A 19,716-nucleotide genomic window follows, 5' to 3' on the forward strand; every position below is an offset into this window, starting at 1 on the left:
TCCAAAATGCTCGGACTAAGGTCGGAGGCAAAAAGCCTGGAATCTTCTTAGGAGCAAATAGCCCAAAACGAAGAATTAGGGCTCTGAGCCCCAAAATGCTTAAGGGCAGATAGCCTGGAGGAGCAAAAACGCTCGGAAGAAGCTTGAGGGCAAATAGGCTGAAAAGCAAATAAGGGCTGAAATAACCTGGAAAACACTTGATGACAAAAATGTCTAGAAGTTACGAAGAGCCAAAGAGCTCAAAAGAAAGAATTAGTGCTAACACACATAACCACAGTCTTCTTTCTTTTTGTGTTCTGATTTGCTTCACTCAAACTGATAGACTATGTTGGATGAGCTTTCTTTTCATGACTCCATTGATGTGATGACTCTTTAAACTTATGTTGAATCAATTGCAGTCAGTTATATTCATGTTTGGGAATTGCCTTTTGAATTGAATCTTTGAGCTTGCCATGGTGAAAAATATATTGATGACACTCATTAGAGAGAATGAATTGAAAGATGTGTGAATGAACTTAATATGACTTGATTTAGCAATTGGTGTTGATTTGCCCAAATTCTTTGAAAAAGAAATTCAGCAAAGGCTTAGACTTCATGAGCACAAATTGAAAACTGTTCCAATGGTTGAAAGACTATGAACAGAGCTAGTAGCCACTTGGACAGGTGACCAACTGAAAATATATACCTTCACATCAATAGGTTGGTGACCTTTTCAAGAGAACTTAAGTGCAAAAAGGCTTAATAGAGTACTTCAAGGTAAGGGCAAATCACTCTGAAAGCTAGAAAGAGTCTTAACTGAACAAGAACATGTGCATGTGTAATCTCTCTCTTGAGGAAAACAAATCCTAGCCATGGTAAGTAAAGGGAGTCAAAGAAAGAAGGTAAGTAACCTTAATGCATATATTCTTCACTGCAATGATTCAAAATAGGTATCTAGAGTAAGAGCTTAAGTGGAAATAAGGATCAAGTAGCAAAGAGAGCTTGTTTGACCATGTTTATCTGCTTGAGGACAAGCAAAAGGCTAGGTGTGGGGGTATTTGATGGAGCATATTTTAGACCATTTTATCATGATGTTATTAAAGTTTATTTACATCTTTTCTGCCTAATTTTGTGGTTTTAATCATGTTTTGCAGATATTAGGTGTAAAGAGACAATCTGATGAAAATGCTCTTAAAACTGCCAAAAAGTGCCAAATATGGAAAGTGCCAAACAAGGAAAGTTTTCAAATAAGGAAAGTTTTTAGAAAAGGAAAGTTTTCAAATAAGGAAAGTGCATAAGCAAAAACAAATAAGGAAAGCACAGTTAGAAGATTATTTGAAATTTAAATTGCAAATCTTTCTTTCCTTGTTTAAAGATGTGCAGACACCTTAGCAGTCAGATCTTCCTATTTAGGCAGCAAGATTTCAAGAAGACGCACTTGCCTCTCTTTCCCGGCTAGATCCTGGCATCGGAATCCCGACTTTCCGGCAGAATCTCCGTCTGAATCTGGAATTCAAAGATGCCGGAGCCTTCTAGAAGGGTAAAATGTGTTTTCTAAAATGTTTTCACATGATTTTATGGTTTTAATGCAAAAGAAATTGAGTTTTGAAAAGAAAATACCAAGGAGGGAAGAACCCAGGTTCGGCCGTCGAACCTCAAGTTCGGCCGCCGAACATGGGGCTGTTTAGGAGGCACGTGTAATACCCGGCTAGAGTCCGGCATCGGATTTCTACTTTCCGGTGGAGTTCAAAATGTCGGAAGTCTCTAGAAGGGTTAGATTTATGTGTTTCCATAATGTTTTGATATGTTTATCACGTTTTATGCATAAGGAACTGAGGTTTTGAGTGAAATGAACCAAGGCAGAAAAGCCAGGTTCGGCCGCCGAAGTTGAGGTTCGACCGCCGAACATGCATGGCTTTCGGTTTCACGATAGGCCGCTGAAGGTGGTCTGGCCAGCCACCTATAAATGGCCCTCAGGCGAATGTTGTGGCAGACGCCCTAAGCCAGAAGTCACTAGGAAGTTTATCCCATATAGCAGCAGAGCGGAGACCAGTTGTGATGGAGCTTTATAAGCTCTTGGTTCAGAAAAGAGTTTTTATTTTCACAGAAAATGTATGATCATGTATGAAGTTTACAGGTACACAGAGAGTATAGTAGGCTTGCTTCGGGTTCTGGCGGCCTTAAGCCGACCTGAATCCTAGCGCCGGTGATGGTCCATTTTGGGGTCGTTACAGCACGTTAGGCTTCCGAAAGTGGCTTTCTTTCAGCCGCCAAACCCCATGTTTGGCCGCCGAACATGGTGAGGTTTTGGAGGTAGCTTTGGCCGCCGAAGGAGGTTTGGCCGGCCACCTATAAAAGGCCCTTTGTCCGGAAAATGGGCGAGTTTTCTCTCTCTTTTCGGGCATAGGTGAGTTCATGCTCTCCTTTGGTTGTTTTGACGCTTTTTCTTCAAATCCCTCAAGTTTTCATGAGTTTTATCCTTGTTTTGAAGAGTTTTGAGTTTAAGATCAAGTTTTGGAGCTTGGAGACCCAAGGAGCTAGATTTCTCCCATCTCCAAGTTAGGGATCGCACCAACCCTCGATCTTCAAGAGGTAAGTGTAGATCCACACCCTTTTCTTTGTTTTAAGTAAGTTTTAAGGAGTTTTGATGCTTGTGTGTGGGTAGATGTGCATGTTAAGGTTTATGTGGGTTTTATGTCTAATGTATGTTTATGTGATATTTGTGTTGGGAGGTTTAAGTTAGTTTATGCCTTATATGCATGTGGAAGTGTGTATGCATGTTTGGGAGAGAGCATGTGAGGTTTTGGGTTGTTTTGGAAGGTTTGGAGGCTGTTTGTGCATGAGGAGGCTGAGTTCTGCCATTCTGGAAGAACTCAGGTTCGACCGCCGAAGGGACTTTCGGCCGCCGAACCTGCCTGTGGAGGCAAGCTTTTGGCTGCCGAACCCTGCCCCCGAAAGTTGGACTTTCGGCTCTGGAAGGGAGTTTCGGCCGCCGAAGGTGCCGCCGAAGGTGCATGGCTTTCGGCTCTGGAGGGACTTTCGGCCGCCGAACCTGCCGCCGAAAGTGCCCTATCCAGCCTTCCTTTGCATGATTTCTATGATTGTTTTAAGATGTTTTAGGGGGATTTTTGGGGAGTTGTTTAGAGTCTTGTTAGAGTGTGTTTGGTCCCTCATTTGAGTTCACTTGTGTAGGATCGGAGCCGAGGAACCGAGGAGGCCAGCAGTGTTAGCTGTTACAGAGTCAGTCCAGCGTCTGCCAGAGGTGAGTAGAACTAACTCTAATGTTTTTAGCATGTTTCACGCATCATGAATACTATGATAATAGGTTGATTACATTAGATTTTACGAAGATGATGCATTGCATATTATGTTGTTGATGTGGATGGACCAAGGCGACCCCAATAGCCCTAGATATGATATGTTAATGAAGTCCTGAGGAGCCCCACCGAGGGTCGGGCACTAATGAAGTCCTGAGGAGCCCCACCGAGGGCCGGGCACCATGTTATATTACAGAAGTCCTGAGGAGCTCCTTCGAGGGCCGGGCACAGACAGAGGGAGTTTTGGTGGTCATGTCCATCCGTGATGTGAAATGTTTGTGATGTGACGCATTCCATGATAGCATATGATTTATTAAACTGTTGTTTTTTTGTTCTGCTCAATGGGCTTTTTAGCTCACCCCTCTCCCTAACCCCTAGGTTTGCAGGTCTGAGGAAGATTGGGAAGTCTCAAGGGTTAATGTTATGTTTATGTAATAGATTAGCATGTTAGCGTGGACATGTAATGTAAATTGATATAATGTATTGTAAGATAATGTAATGTAATGAAATGTAGCGTATGGTAGAGTTATGTTTGTGGATTAGTATTGTGCTTGGCCCTAAAGTCTAGTTAATCCCTTTTTGTACATGATGTATGTTATGTTTTTATTGATGTCATATGAGGAACCAGGCTTGACACATGTAATGTGGACCACACTAGGGCATTTAATGAGGGCTCTAGTGTGGGTTATATATTTATAGTATGTTGTATGTTCAGGTCAAGCTTGGTATAGTAAATGTTTTAATGTTTTTATGGAATTTTTGATCATGTATGGGATTATACCAGTTGTACAGGATGTATGTTAGGCTTGCTACAGGTCCCGGCGGCCTTAAGCCGATCTGGATCCTAGCGCCGGTAGCGGTCCGGTTTCCGGGTCGTTACATCTCTTGCATTCAGTATTCAAGATTTGAAATTCAAATGAAGGCTCCACCTAAAAAGGAAAGTCTGAACAACATATCTTTCCCTCTGCACAACCCATCCGCGCGCCTCCTTCCTTCTGAAGAGCCAATCCGCGCGCCTCCTTCCTTCTGAAGACCTTCCAACGCGATTCTTTCCTTTTCAGACACAACTTGGGCAGCAAGTAAGGACCTAGGGTAACACTTTCAACTATAAAAAGACACATAAGGAGCATCCCCATACTTTTTCTATTCTCCCTTGGACACACCTACGGGATTGCAAGTGGCAACATCTCTTCTTCATCTCTTTCTTTATTTTTTATTTTTCTTTCAGCCATGAGTGGCTGAAACCTTTTATTCTAGTTGAAGATTGGTTGAAACCTTGGTTGTTTTATGGATTATGAGATTTGAACACACATTGTTTGTCTTTTGGTTATTCAATATTCATACAATTTCATGGTTGATTCCATTATTGCTTTATTGTTTTGATCAAATTGGCCACTTGATTCTTAATCACAAGGTAATATATTGTTAGTTTGGATAACTTTGAGTCTGTAATTGCTTGGATTGTTCAAACATAAGAACACTTGGTGTAAAAACTAAGAAAATTGTATGATCTAGCAACATCTCATGCGTTTGAGTAGCTAGGATTGGATCTCTCTATCTCTTTATGCAATTAACAGTTGTTTTGATGCCTAAGGCCCAAGGACGTTCCTTGACAACTTGTTGATTAGTAATTAATTAAAGGAAGTTCCCTAATTGGTTTAATCTTAAGGAGAGACATGGTGGTGAGAAGTATTTTCCATCTCCATAACTAACCTATTGAATCAATCAAAAGAACATAAGTTTCAATGATCAATCCCAACAACTAAACTGGATCCAACTCTTCAACTAGAGCTTCCTCATTATTGATTTCCCTTTTATTTTATTATTCGCTTATTTAATTGCTTTCAGTAGTTGTTAAATTAAATCAATCTCAAAACCCCCCCATTTTACTTTCAGTTTAGTTGGTTTCAGATTTATCTCATTTCAATTTATTTTGCTTTCAGTTTCGCTTTCAGTCAATTCTCTTGGTCTTGTTAAGAATAATAGATAAGTTTTCAATTCCCTGTGGATTCGATCCTTTACCACTATCTGCAGTAGTAATATTGTTGATAACTGAAAATGTTATTTTTGATCAGCTTCAACAACCGCGAGTCACTTGACAATAAGTGACTCACCTTGCACAGCATACTCAATGTTTTCTTCATCAGAACAATACTCTAAAGAAGGCATGTTGTCATTGTCAAATTCTGACTTAGAGATAATTTCACCATTATCTAGCAAAAGTATAGTCTTGCTATTGGGACATTGAGATGCAATGTGTCCTATTCCTAAGCACATCAAACACATGATGTTATGATGTTTGCTAGAAGAAGATGGTGTTTCAATTGTAGTTTGGAAGTAGTGCTTTGTGACTTACTATTGAAATTCTTATCTTTGCTTTCATAAACTTTCTCCTTGCCCTTTTCATCTTCCTTGGACCATTTTGAAGTCCAAGTGTTGTTTTGGAATGTTTTAGCACCACCTTTCCATTTCAGTTGCTTCTCTCTCCTCATCGCCATGCTAACCATATCATCAAGTTCTACATAATAGTGTAATTCGGTGATGTTGGCAATCTCTTTGTTAAGCCCATTCAAAAATCTAGCCATGTTGTCTTTGCCTTGTTCTTTGTCAAGTTGTGTGATGGGGTTTTTTTATCACGAGTTGATCTTAGGTTTCGAATCAAGTGAGAAAAAGAGTTACAAATAGTTCCATGTGGACAAAGCTTAGTGATAGATTTGCAGAATGCACCGATAGAAGTAGATAGTTCCACACGGGCAAAGGCTTAGGCAAACCTCAATGACAGACCTGCATAATGCATCTGCAAAAATTCAGCAAAAAAAAGGGAGAAAACTTGCTTCAAAAACATATCAGCAAAGGGAATTTGTTATTCCACCATCTTTTTCTAGAGAGGCTTGCTAAATCTAAGAAAGAAAAAGAGAAAAAAGAAATTTTAGAGACTTTTTGCAAAGTTGAGGTAAATGTTTCTTTACTTGATGTTATTAAGCAAGTGACTAAATATGTGAAATTTTTGAAGGAGCTTTGTACCAAAAAGAACAAGCTATCCGAGAATGAAAAGGTAAGTGTGGGGAAAATGTTTCTACAGTTATTCAAAGGAAATTACCTCCTAAATGCAATGATGGTGATATGTTTGATATTTCTTGCACTATTAGTAATATTGAATTTAAAAAGGTTATGTGTGATCTTGGAGTTTCAATTAAAGTCATGCCTTTATCCATTTATAATTCATTGAATGATGGTCCCTTAAAGAAAACAAGTGTTGTCATCCAACTTGCTGATAGGTATATCATTTATCCTGATGGTGTTTTGGAAGATGAACTAGTCCAAGTTGATGGGTTAGTTTTTCCTACAGATTTTTACATCATTGACATGAAAGAGGATAAATTGACATGAAAGATGATATAGTTAATATTATATCCGATATTTTATTGGGTAGACCTTTTCTTAGCATGGGTAGGACTAAAATAGATGTGCATGATAGTAAACTCACTATGGAATTTGATAGGGAAGTGACTAAATTTAATGTTTATGATTCTTTGAAATTTTCTAGTGATGTAACTAATGGTGATAGTATTGATGTTCTTGATACTTTAAGTCAAAATGCTTTTGAGTTGAGTCATGATGACAAGCTAAATATTGTTTTATATAGAACTCCAGCCACGGGCAGTTTGGAGGGTTAGAATTCCAAGACAGATGTTGAAATCAAAGAAACAGTTTGTTCTTTAAATCTTGCATAGCCTTTAGACCAGATAGCCTTACTCAAATATTTGCCCAAATCTAACTCACAACTGTAGCCATCTGTTATGATGGCACCTAAATTAGAGTTAAAACTACTACTCAATCACCTAAAAAATTCATACCTAGGTGCTGGAGATACACTTCATTTAAAAGAAGAGAAACTAATCATGTTACTTCATGACTACAAGAAAGCAATAGAATAGGTTATAGCCAACACAAAAGACATACTACACTTCTTGTTTGATCATGTTGGGATCTTATTCCCTCCATCAGTTACTTGAGCCTTGCCTTATGCCTTGCCCACACCAACTTGACTAAGGGAGTATTTTTCTAATCCTCTTGATACAAGTTTTTACTTTTGCACACACTGAGGGCAATGTGTTGATCAAGTGCAGGGGAGGAAATTATATAAGCTACATTTTCTTTTTATGTATTGTCTTATTTTGCAATTTTTTTTTAAAAAAAATAATGCATTTCCTTTTATTTTCTTTTTATGCATTTTGGTAGGAATTTTGGCTAAGTATTGCAATTTGATTATTTCACTCACTTTTGAATTCTTTGAAATTTGAATTGAATCATAAACAGTATGTTAATATTTATATGGGTGATTGTCTTGATTTTCACATTGCTTGCAACAGTGTTTGATAATTATCTTGAAACATAAATAGTTAAGCTTTAATAAGATGTGTGTGCTTGAATGATGAAGACACTAGTGGAGTATAATTAGGCTTTGCTAAAACCATGAATTTTTAATTTTTCTAAAATTATTATCAAAGAAATAAGGTGTTCAAGGTACCAAAAAAAAAAAAAGAGAAAAGAGCACAAAATAAATCTACTCCATTGGTTAAGTGACCATGAATAGTTCTAGTAGCCACTTGAAACTATGACCAATTGAGTAACCAAAAGTGGGTATCACAAATATGTTCCTTCACGTCAAAAGAGTAGTGACATTCTAAGCAAGAGATGGATAAGTGCTCATACATAATAAATAAAAAGCTTTGGATACATTATTTTTAGACTTAAGAACCAACTTTGAACAACAATAGAATTGGCTAAGGTAAGGTTTAGTGACTACTCCATGAATTCTACTTGACTATTTAAGTGATTGAGAGTGAATAGCTTGAGCTCTCTTATTTATGTCAAAGATTTTGTTGAGATTATTTTTTGCAATGTGACTCTTGTGAGTATTAGTTATATACATGCTGATATGTTGTTGTGCTTCAATCCAAAAATATAGGTGAAAGAGTAGAGTTGATGATCTAAATTGTTTGAATGCTTGAAGGCAAGCGTAGTTCAAGTGTGGAAAAATTTAATAGAGCACTAATTTAGCATATAATCTCCTTCTCTATCATCAATCTAAGTGATTTTCTATTAATCCTGCGCCTTTTGTCATACTTTTGCAGAAAAGCAAAGGATAGAAATGGTGAGTCAAAATCAATGAGAAAAGAAGTTGATTATGTGCAGTGACTGAATAGACTTAATCAAAGATTTGCCTAAGTCTCTAGAAAAATCTCCAAACGGTAACAGAAGAACACCTGACGCGGAAAAAGAAATAAAATCAGATCTTCCCATTAAAGAATATACGACCTTACGTGTTTCGGTTCAGATTTCACGGCATGACCTCTCCCAAAGATCAAGGAATCTCCATCCCTTAGAAAACAAATCAAGAGTGTTATTTCATTGAAAATATTCAAATTAAACTTTTTTAGGAAAAAATTTCAAGAGGATTTCTCTAGGGTTTTGCTATTTAAACACCTTTTTTTACAGTAGCAGCTTACAACATCCTCTCTTCTGGCCGAATTCCTTCCTTTCTTTTATGATTTCTTATAGTCACGTGTGACTAATTTCTTTAGTTTTAGTTAGTGATAGATTGAAATTTCAATTTCTTCATGGATTATGAGATGTAAATATTATTGTTCATCTTTATTCTTCTAATATTTATACAGTTTCAGTTATTATTATTATTATTACTTTGTTAATTGATCAATAGGTTCCGTTGTTCATATTTTTAAAGTAATATATTATTAGTTTGGATATTTGAAATTCGTAATTACTTGAGTTATTTAACAATGAATAACAATTAGTATAACCCATTAAGGAATTGCATGATCTAACTTAAACTCACCACGTGGTTTGATTTGTTGGTTAGAATTGGGTCTCTGTAATTCTTAAGGTGGTTAATAAATTAAATCAAATAGACGTTCTTTGAGTTGTTTATTGACTAGAGTTAATAAGCGAATGTTTTCTATTTAAATTACATCTAAGGAGAGATTGTTTATTGACTAGGGTTAATACGCGAATGTTTTTTATTTAATTTACATCTAAGGAGAGATTGGTTGTGAGGAGTATCTCCTATAACTAGAACTAGTTTATTGGAATGAATAAAAATATTTTTGTTTCAATGATCATTTCTCACAACTGAAATGGATCATATTCTTCAATTAGAATTTATTTTGCATTGATTTGATTTTCTCTTAATTATTGTTTTCTTTAATTGTCTTGATTTTTATTTTAATTTCAGTTTTCATCAAAAACTCTTATTTTATTTTCATTGTTCATTTTTCTAATTATTGATCGGAGATTTTTAGTGTCAATTTCTTATGGATTCGATCCTATTCACCCTATACGTAATTTATATTTGTTGGATTTAGATAGATTATTTTTTGTAGTTTCGACACTCATCATAATTTAAAATAATTATAATTTTGATCTAATTAATTAAGTAGAAACTTAATTGAATTTGTCTATATATGGCTTATTTATTAAAATTCTAAACTATAGTTATAATTTATTTATTTAATTAGTTAAATTAATAAATAAATATTATTATACTAAATTTTAGAAATGAAAAGGCTTTTATAACACCATAGTTATAATTTATTTATTTAATTAGTTAAATAAATAAATACTATTATACTAAATTCTAGGAATTAAAAAGCTCTCTTATAAGAGTCTGAAGCAACATTTTGTGAGCCATCGAAATTCGCAGAAACAGTGTAAGAGTAGCACTCTAAACCTTGTTTCCTTCTCAACACTTAGAATTATTTTAAAATTTTTCGATTTATATTTTGTGTAGATATCATTAGAGATCGTACATTTGAACAGTTTGTGATTTGCGATAATTTAATTGAGATGAACGATCTCATATTTTTTACTGTAAAGAAAATAAAATTTATTTATTTTGTTCATATTTTATTATTTTATACGTTTAGATGTGATTCAATGAAAATTATTTTATTTTTTCTATTTTTTTTTGCATTTATTCCCATTAATCCCAACAAATTTCTCATAAGCTTTTTTAACATATAGTTTCTTGTTTTCAATTTTCGTAAAATAAAGATCGGTTTAGTTTACTTTTTTTCAAAGAAAATAAAAATGTTTAACAAATAATTTATAATTTTCGAACTTAATTCTTTTATAGAATTATATTTTTTTAATGGTAAACTATAAGAATGTTATTAGCAATTCTAATATTCCTTCTCTCCCATTTCATTTTTATATTTATATTATAGAAAAATAATTATCATAATTTTCAAATTTATTTTTTTATAGAATTACAATTTTTTGTGGTAATACTAAACTATAAGAATATTATTGGCAATTCTGATATTCATCATAGATGATAGATGTAAGATGGATAGATATAGGTACATAGTGTATAGATAGAAATCTCTTATTTAAAAAAATTATTATAATAATTTTATAAAATATAAAAAGTATAATATTTTTATTTAATATCCGTACAGCTCATTGTATTTTTTTTAAACCTTTTTTTATAAACTTTTACTATGTTTCGTTAAAGGTTATACATTAATTTATAAGGTTGAAAATAAATCCTCACTAATGCCAATTGAAAAATATTTTATTGAACTAAATTTTAGGCGTAGTAAAATGTTATACTATTAATTTGAAATTAAATTTAAAAAATTATGAATAAAAATTATGAGATTAATGCAGTATTTTAAAAAATATTTATTATTCTTTTAATTATAAAATTTAAGAATTATGCATTTGAAAATTAATAAAAATTAAAATTATATCTGGCTGGTTAAATATGTAATTGACACGTGCGGCTCGCCTTTTGATAAGTGGAGCTATTATAGCAAAGAAAAAAAAAACATACGTACAGCAGTTGGTAAACAACTTCATAATTTGATGTGCCAAGCTAAAAAGAAAGAAAACGAACTCACTCAAGTTTTGTTGCACAAATTCTCTAGAAAATAGAAAAAGAAAAAAAATTATATACAGTAATAATCAATTCTGCAAGGCTCATCTCCTTTATAAAATCTGCATCATTTTTCATCCCTTCTGCACCATATCCAGATCTGATAATTAAGCTAAATAATTCAACTCTTCATTTGAGCAGAGCTGAGCTATGTCTACCAATTCACCACTTGTTTCAATTCTCTTATCCATATTATTATGTGGATTCTTTACCAAGATAACTATCGCATTCTCAATTGAAGAAGCAACCATAGATGATCTTCTGCTGGCATTTAAGCAAAAAAATCTAACCTCCAGACAACTCGTTCAGTTCTACCTCGATCAAATCAGCAGGCTCGATCCGATCCTTCTAGGGGTCATAGAAGTGAACCCTGATTCTCTCGACCTGGCTGACAAGGCTGACCAAGAGCGTGAGGCTAAGGTTCCAGGATCTTTGCCTAGTTTGCATGGCATTCCAATCCTGCTCAAAGATAATATAGCAACCAAAGATAAGCTCAACACCACTGCTGGCTCGTACGCGCTGCTCGGCTCAGTCGTGCCCAGAGATGCAGGTGTGGTGGTCAAGTTGAGGAAAGCTGGCGCCATCATATTAGGGAAGGCTAGCATGAGCGAATGGGCTGGTTTTAGATCGAGGTATTTACCTTCTGGTTTCTGTGAAAGAAAAGGTCAAGGAAAGGTAAGGTCCTTCTTGCATTCCTATTAATTTCCCTATCTGTTTTCAATTGCATACTAGATAAATAATAGGATTATGTTTGAGTTTGGTTGCAGAATCCTTATGTTCAATCGAAAGGGCCTTGTGGGTCAAGTAGCGGATCAGGAATATCAGTGGCAGCCAATATGGCAGCAGTTTCCCTGGGGACGGAGACTGATCACTCCATCTTATGTCCAGCCAGTGTTAACTCAGTTGTGGGTATCAAACCAACCGTTGGTCTCACTAGTAGAGCTGGAGTTATCCCGACATCCCCCAGACAAGACACAGTCGGGTAGGTGATGATATTAATATGCAGTCTCACTATATTTTAGATAAAATTTCTTTTGATTTTAAATTAAGAATTACATTAAACAGCCTATACACCCAGGTGCGTATGGGAAATATGAAAAATTCTTGTACGTATTTCGGTGTAAAAATTTGATTTGTACACCTAACCAATGAAAAGTTAAAATTTCATATTAATATGTAATTCCACTGTATTTTAGATAAAATTTCTTTTAATTTTTAATATGTCAAAATTATATTTGGACGAGTATACATACCGGATGCATGTAAGAATTTCATAGGCGATGGTATGATGCTAAATTTCTATTTGGTTTAAAGTACAAACTTTTCCAGTTTGTACCATCGCTTTGATGTTTTTAGAAAGAATTGCATCCTTTGCTGAACTTTGCATTCATATCCTCTGCAGCTAGTCAGGCTATCTATCTACAATGCAGATCTCTTTTATTTAGATTAGTTGAACTTTTAGCTTGTTTTTTTAATAGTTTGCATGCAGTAAGTTCTTAATTTAATTCTCCCCATCAAAGCAATTTTAAGTTATTCTGAATATATATGCACGTCGGTGGTTGTGGATTTTATGCTGTGATTGTTTATTGTATGCTTGACAAAGTAATTTTCACATGTTGATGGAGCAGTCCAATTTGCCGGACAGTAAGAGATGCTGTTTACATGCTTGATGCCATTGTGGGCGTTGATTACGATGATAATGCAACTAAAGATGCAGCCCAGTTCATTCCACCCTCTAGCTACAAGCAATTCCTTAATCCTAATGGCCTTGAAGGGAAGCGATTAGGGATAGTCAGGAAACCCTTCTTCGAGTTCATTAATGACGAGGGATCTGTTCTTGCTCTAGCTTTCGAGCGCCACCTCAACACACTAAGGTAACAGAATGAAATTACTCTCAGGGTTCTAGTTACGTAATTTTTTATAAGCATATCTTGATGAAATATTTCTGTGACCCAAAAAATAAAAAAGGCAAAAGGGAGCAATTCTGGTAGATCATTTGGAAATTTCCAACATTGATGAGATCTTAGATGTCACTGCAAGCGGTGAACTAGTTGCAATGTTGGCTGAGTTCAAGCCAGCTTTAAATGCATACCTAAAACAACTGGTGAAATCCCCGGTACGAACCTTAGCAGACATCATTGCCTTCAACAAGAAATTCTCCGACTTGGTAAGTGAGTGATTTAATTTTATTTCAATGTGCACTCCTTAGTAGATCATACAATGTGGTTGATTTCTTTTACGGAGAAAACTTGCTTCAACTCGATTCACATGGATCCAAAACATACCAATGTGGATCTCTCCATAAAAAATCACATGGGACCCACATTCATTTATTTTGGATCCATGATGGATAGGTTCATCTAAAAATTTTCCTCCTTTCAATGGTTGTGCAGCAACAAGAACTGTTGGAAGAGTCTGAGTCCATGGAAGGAGCAGACGAAAAGCTGAATGTAGCAGTGGAAAATATGAACAAACTTTCAATAAATGGATTGGAGAAATTGGTGAGGGAGCATAATCTAGATGCCCTAGTGGCTCCTTATGATATGGAAAGGAGCTCAGGTATATCAACTGTCTTTGCAATTGGAGGATATCCAGGAATCACTGTCCCTGCTGGGTATGACACTACGGGGTTGCCCTTTGGCATCTGCTTTGGAGGATTAAAGGGTACAGAGCCAAAACTAATAGAGATTGCTTATGGCTTTGAGCAGGCCACTAAGATAAGGAAGCCTCCTGTCATTCAAGCCATGTCACTTTAAATTAAAATTGGAAGCCTCCTCGAGTTCATTAGAACTCGAGGATTTAGAATAAAGTTTCCAAATTTCTTCAGCTCGATTTAAATAAAAAAAAAATATTATATGTATAATAATTATTCATAGAGAAATATATATATATATATGTTTCTTGCACAGTCTATTTTGATTAAAATTTAAACTTGAAATTCTAGAATTCTGTAAAGACTTCAATCTATAATTTTTTTTTTCAACTTAAAAAGAATATATAGAGAAAATTATTAAATATTTCCAAGTCTTTCATCCTCTGCTTAAAATTTAGTATCCTTTCAAGTTCCACCACTAATCGGTAAACAAATAGATATAATCTACAACCAAACTGTATTTTACATTAACTTTGTTTTTAATAAATTATATTTTAACTTTTTTATATTTTTAAAATCAAATTTAAACTCTTATATTTTCGATTCCTTCAGAATCAATTATTTCATCCATTATCGTTATATGAGTTAAAATATCTTTCTTGTCCCCTTTGCAAATCTAATTATCATTTAGACTTAAAGATGATTTAAAATATAAAATTTAAATTAAGTAAAAAAATATTTTCACAAATTAAAAAACACGAAATCAATTAATATTAAACATTAAAATTCTTTAATTTCACCGGCATTCATTCAAATAATTTATCTAATTAACCATTCAATTTTAATTATTAAAACTAGAGCAAATAATACAAGAGTAATTATCTCTATAAATAAGATCAAATTAATTAACTAAAGCATATTATATATCTCCCAATAATTTTCTAATTAATTTTTCAAACACTATGATTATTTTTTAAGACTCCATAAGTTTTTTATCCCCAACCCAATAATATTTTTTTTATATTCAATTTCCTATTCAAACCTAAAACATTCCACTTTCAGTATTAATTTCAAGGTATAATCATTTATACTCCTCAAAAGTATTAATAATCTCAAGAATTAAATAATAAAATTAAATAAAGGAAATTAACATAAATAAATTAAATAGAAATTACATCCAAGTTACACCAACTCCCTTAGTAAAGAATTTTAGCAAAAGTATATCCTATATTTTTTTATTAGAAATTACATACTTAATTACATGGGTCTATCCTCTTTTTTTTTTTTTTTTTCGCAAAAGTATCATGTAATTATCCAAGTCTTCTCTGAACGTGCGAGTGCCTTGAGTAATTTTAACCTATAGAAATAATGACAATAAAAAAAAAACATTAATTAAAAATATTAAATTAAAAATTTCACAATTAAATATAAAACATTTAATAAAAAAATAAACAGATATAATTATAAAAATATATAAATAATGGATGTAAATTATCATCACATCAAACTTAATATTTTAAAAACAAATTTATCTTTTCATATTTTTGTTCACCCATCAGTTTTTGACCTTAATTTAAAATGGAATTATTTATCTTTGAATGGATGAAAAATATAAGAATTTAAATATTTGATTTTAAATATATAAAGACTGATTTAGTTAATTGCACTAAAATTTAAAATTAAAATGTAATTTACGCCTTTTTAAAGTTTTAATATAATCTTTAGTTTTACTAAAATTCCAATTTAATTTCTATTTTTTAATAATAAACAATTTAATTCTGAAAATTTTGCTTTTTAAACAAAATAGTATTTCTGTTACAACATATTAGCAGTACCAAAATAATTAAATAGTATCAATTATAAATTTATTAGAAATAATTATTATATTTTTTTACAAAATTTTATTTATATTATATAAATAATTATTAAAAAATATAGAAGTACTATAAAAAAAATATTTCAAATATTTATAATGAAACATATTACAAGTACTATCTAATTTTAATACTATAAAATTAAGATATAAAATATAATAAAATATTAATTATTACAAAAATTATGTTATAAATATTTTTATCACATTAATAGAAATGATTTAGAGAAACATTTAAAAGTGGATGACAAGGAAAGTTGCATAAGAGATATTGAGTTATAAGATGACATTACACTATTAGACAGAACATTATTCAATTGTTTATAATTCATAAAAAAAATAAATAAATAAATAAATTAATATATATATTTAAAATTAAGTTTACATTTTATTGGATGATCCTGTGTAGCCGTATATGTCTATCGCAGCATAATTTTAATTTTCTAAAACCGGAATTAAATAGTATCTTTAATATTTTTTATTTAAATATTAATAATATAATTAAATATATTTTATAATATATATAATAAAATATATTATTAGTATAATATATAATATAAAATTATAAATATTTTTTATATTAACAATATTAGCTATTATATAAAATTTATTTAATATTATATTATAAAAATTAAAGAGTACAGGAAAAAAATAATAAAACTAATTAAATATATTTTATTTATGTTTAAAAAAGCGGACAAGGGGTTTTTTATTATTAATTTTTTTATTTATTAATTAAATAACTAAATATATTTTATATAATATATAATAAAATATATTACTATGATATATAATATAATAATTAAAATAATTTTATATTAACATTATATATTTAATGTTATACTATAAAAATAAGAAGTATTAAAAAAATATAAGGGTTACTATAAAACAAATTCAACTAATAAAGATTATTATAAAAAATAATGAACTGTTTAAATATGTATAACCGTAGGAGAGAATTTTGTAAAAAAATTATTCAGTAAACTTGTAGTTGCTATTATATAATTTCAATACTATAAAATTAATATGTTAAAAATAATAAAATATATAATTATAATATAATATATTATGAAAAATTATTATTATAAAAATATTATTAAATTAATATAATAAAAATATATTAATATAATATAATATAATATAATAAAAACAATTTAGTTTTTTTTTTTTAAAAAAAAAAAACCTTCGGCAACAGATTTTAAAAATAAAAAGTCTCCTGCTGCCTACTTTATTATTTAGAAAAAAAAAAAAAGAAATAATTGTGTGCCTGTCTCACAGGTGTCTCAACCTGGCATCTGTTACAGGGTTTAGCTGCTATGTAAACAGTTAAATTTTTAATTAGTAAATATTTTGTAATCACCGTAATATTTAAATTTTTTTTACACTAAAAAGATAAATGTTTGATATCTAAATGTTTAATTTTAAAAATATAAAAATTAATCAATTAATTATATTAAATTTTAAAAATTAAAGTATAATTATAGAGAGATTTAAGTATAAATTTTAAAAATATAAAAAAAATTATTTATATTAAAATTTAATAATTAAAATATAAATTATTCCTAAAAATATAAAGATAAATAAAGATGAATTGAAAAGTATAAAAATAAATACAAACGTCCATAAACACATGAATAAATATAGATATTGAAGTAGGCTTATATAAAATACAGATATACAGAAAAGATGCTTATCATATAAACAAACACAAAAAAAGAAACACATATAATATAAAAGATACATAAAAGGCAAATGAATATAAATTCGGATAAATATGAAAAAAATAGACATGAAGACACAGATATGAACAGAAAAATACACACATATCAGTAGATCGAGATACAATAAGTTTACTATTTCTTAAACTTAAAAGTTTAGTCTAATATATATGAAAATTAAAATTAAAATACTATAAAAAATGTACAATAATAAAAAAAAGAGTACAATTCGAATTATAATATTTAAAAAATCAAGTTCAATCGTGTAATTAATTAAAATAACTTTCAACTTATTAAAATTTCTATTTATAAATTTGTTTAATATAATTATTCAATAGTATCACAGTATAATTATAAGAATAAAATAAATAAATTATTTAACAAAACATATATATTTTACAGAAAAAAAAATGCAGATTAAACTTTTAAAAGAATTTTTTCCTGCAATCTGAAAAGAAAAATATTAAAATTCAAATAAATAAGTTTAGATATTAAATATTAAAATAATATTTCTATAAATTTATCTACAATTTTACAATCAAATATGAAATGCACATGTATCACATATCACAAACATTATACTAAAAGTTGCCAAAAATAATTAATGAAAAATCCTATACACATTTAAATATGACACGTATGAGAATTGATCTCTATTATAACTCTCTTGATCTAATAGGTCCACTAAGGTTAAATCAAATTAATTTCTATCTATCCAATTTTCTATATCCATATAGACTAGAGTCCAAGAAATATTAATTCAAGTTGATCGGTCTATTCAAATTATATTTATCATATATTACCTGTATACTCACACGATTCTAAATTATTTCAAAGTAACATCCTGTAAAATCCATATAAAACAAAAAGAATGGGCCCACTAGAAGAAAAAAAACGATTTAAAACCCTTATCTTGTTCTGGTTCCCTCATAAATTTAAGAAAAAACAAAAATTCTTTCAATCTCTCATCTTTCCCTATCTTTCATTTTACCCCTTCAATCTAAATCAAAGCCCCAAATTAATTTTTATTTTAATTTCTTTCAACCTAAAATCCATTTTCCTTCCTTTTGGACATCAAATTTTAATAGGTAATTTTCTCTCATTTTCTTTGTAGATTTCTTAAATTTTATGTATTTTTTTAGTATATTATATGGTGATTTTTATGATTTGAGATTTGGGAGAGTTAAATATTGATGTATAGGTTGATTATTCTTTGTTCAGGAGTTTTGTTCAATGAGTTATTTTTATTATAATAGATTTCTAATTTTTATAAGAAAAATATCTTAAAGGAGGATTTTACTATGTATTAGGAAATTGAGTCTTAAATAGTTATTATATTGTTAGAACAATATGTATTGAATAATCTTGGATCTATAATAACTATTGAAATATATATTAATATTGAAAAGATTGAAATTTATTATTGGAAAGAAATTAAGTGGGTGTATTCAAGGAAATGAAATATATAATTGAAATGGAAGAGTAGAGATAATTAGAGAATAGTGTAATTTTTACAATATGTAGTTGGAGGCTCCAAATGGACATTTTGAATTATTTTTTATGATTATTATTGAGTGCCATTGAGTTGGTTGATCCTTTGAAAAATTAAAAGGAAAAGTCTAGTTTACACCGGAATGCTGCCAAATTTTTATTTAAAATTTCAAAAATTAATCATGCATTTCACATTTCATATTTATATTCCAGGATTTAAATTCTTGTTCTTGATGTATTATATTTTCAATAATTTTAGAAGAGGATCCAATCTTTGTTCTAGATCCTAGGGATGATTTTATTAAAGGTATATCTATATCTGATATTTTGTTATAGAAAAATTAGAATAGATAATGATACATTTATACTCTTCAAAAAAATAAAAATAAATTTATATTACAGCTGAATAAATAGCCGATTACATTTGATATATGCATCGATTATATAGCACATTGATGACAAGTGATTTATTTTTTGTTCAGCTTATATTTATACTGTTTTTGGGATATCGCTTGATATACATATAACCTTTTGGGCATATGTTGGGTGGTCGCCCTTTGGGGTAACTCTACACATATGTATGATTAATATAGTTTTATTTGTTCTTGGACCAATATTGTTATTATAGGGTCTAAGATGACAGTATTGCTCTCAGACTGCCAGTATTTTTATTTATTGCACATGAGATACCAACATTATCTATTAGAGACATGTTGTGAGTGTATCAGATCCTTTATGAACTATTATATTGTTGGATAAATTTTTTCGGTAAATTTTATTTCAGA

At 30.8% G+C, this 19,716-nt stretch overlaps 2 protein-coding genes across 2 annotated transcripts; both read left to right on the forward strand.

Moving 5' to 3' along the window:
- Positions 1–5,985: 5,985 nt before the first annotated feature.
- LOC110625629 lies at positions 5,986–6,973 on the forward strand. Its single transcript, XM_021771267.1, has 4 exons — positions 5,986–6,031; positions 6,182–6,351; positions 6,465–6,628; positions 6,844–6,973. Exons 1-4 carry the CDS (start codon positions 5,986–5,988, stop codon positions 6,971–6,973), a joined length of 510 nt encoding a protein of 169 aa, XP_021626959.1.
- A 4,264-nt stretch (positions 6,974–11,237) lies between these two features.
- LOC110626274 (probable amidase At4g34880) lies at positions 11,238–14,116 on the forward strand. Its single transcript, XM_021772085.2, has 5 exons — positions 11,238–11,931; positions 12,024–12,238; positions 12,885–13,130; positions 13,225–13,423; positions 13,650–14,116. The coding sequence occupies exons 1-5, from the start codon at positions 11,407–11,409 to the stop codon at positions 14,010–14,012; spliced, it is 1,548 nt and encodes a 515-aa protein (XP_021627777.1). The 5' UTR covers positions 11,238–11,406; the 3' UTR covers positions 14,013–14,116.
- The last annotated feature ends 5,600 nt before the right edge of the window (positions 14,117–19,716 follow it).

Source organism: Manihot esculenta, chromosome 11, assembly GCF_001659605.2.
Source record: "Manihot esculenta cultivar AM560-2 chromosome 11, M.esculenta_v8, whole genome shotgun sequence".
NCBI lineage: Eukaryota > Viridiplantae > Streptophyta > Magnoliopsida > Malpighiales > Euphorbiaceae > Manihot > Manihot esculenta.

Coding starts and splice junctions, on each gene's coding strand:
- LOC110625629 (XM_021771267.1), top strand. CDS start 5,986: ATGTGGACAAAGCTTAGTGATAGATTTGCAGAATGCACCGATAGAA. Junction 6,032..6,181: donor TGCAGAATGCACCGATAGAA/GTAGATAGTTCC, acceptor ATCTTTTTCTAG/AGAGGCTTGCTAAATCTAAG. Junction 6,352..6,464: donor AGCTATCCGAGAATGAAAAG/GTAAGTGTGGGG, acceptor GAATTTAAAAAG/GTTATGTGTGATCTTGGAGT.
- LOC110626274 (XM_021772085.2), top strand. CDS start 11,407: ATGTCTACCAATTCACCACTTGTTTCAATTCTCTTATCCATATTATTA. Junction 12,239..12,884: donor CCCAGACAAGACACAGTCGG/GTAGGTGATGAT, acceptor TTGATGGAGCAG/TCCAATTTGCCGGACAGTAA. Junction 13,424..13,649: donor ACAAGAAATTCTCCGACTTG/GTAAGTGAGTGA, acceptor ATGGTTGTGCAG/CAACAAGAACTGTTGGAAGA.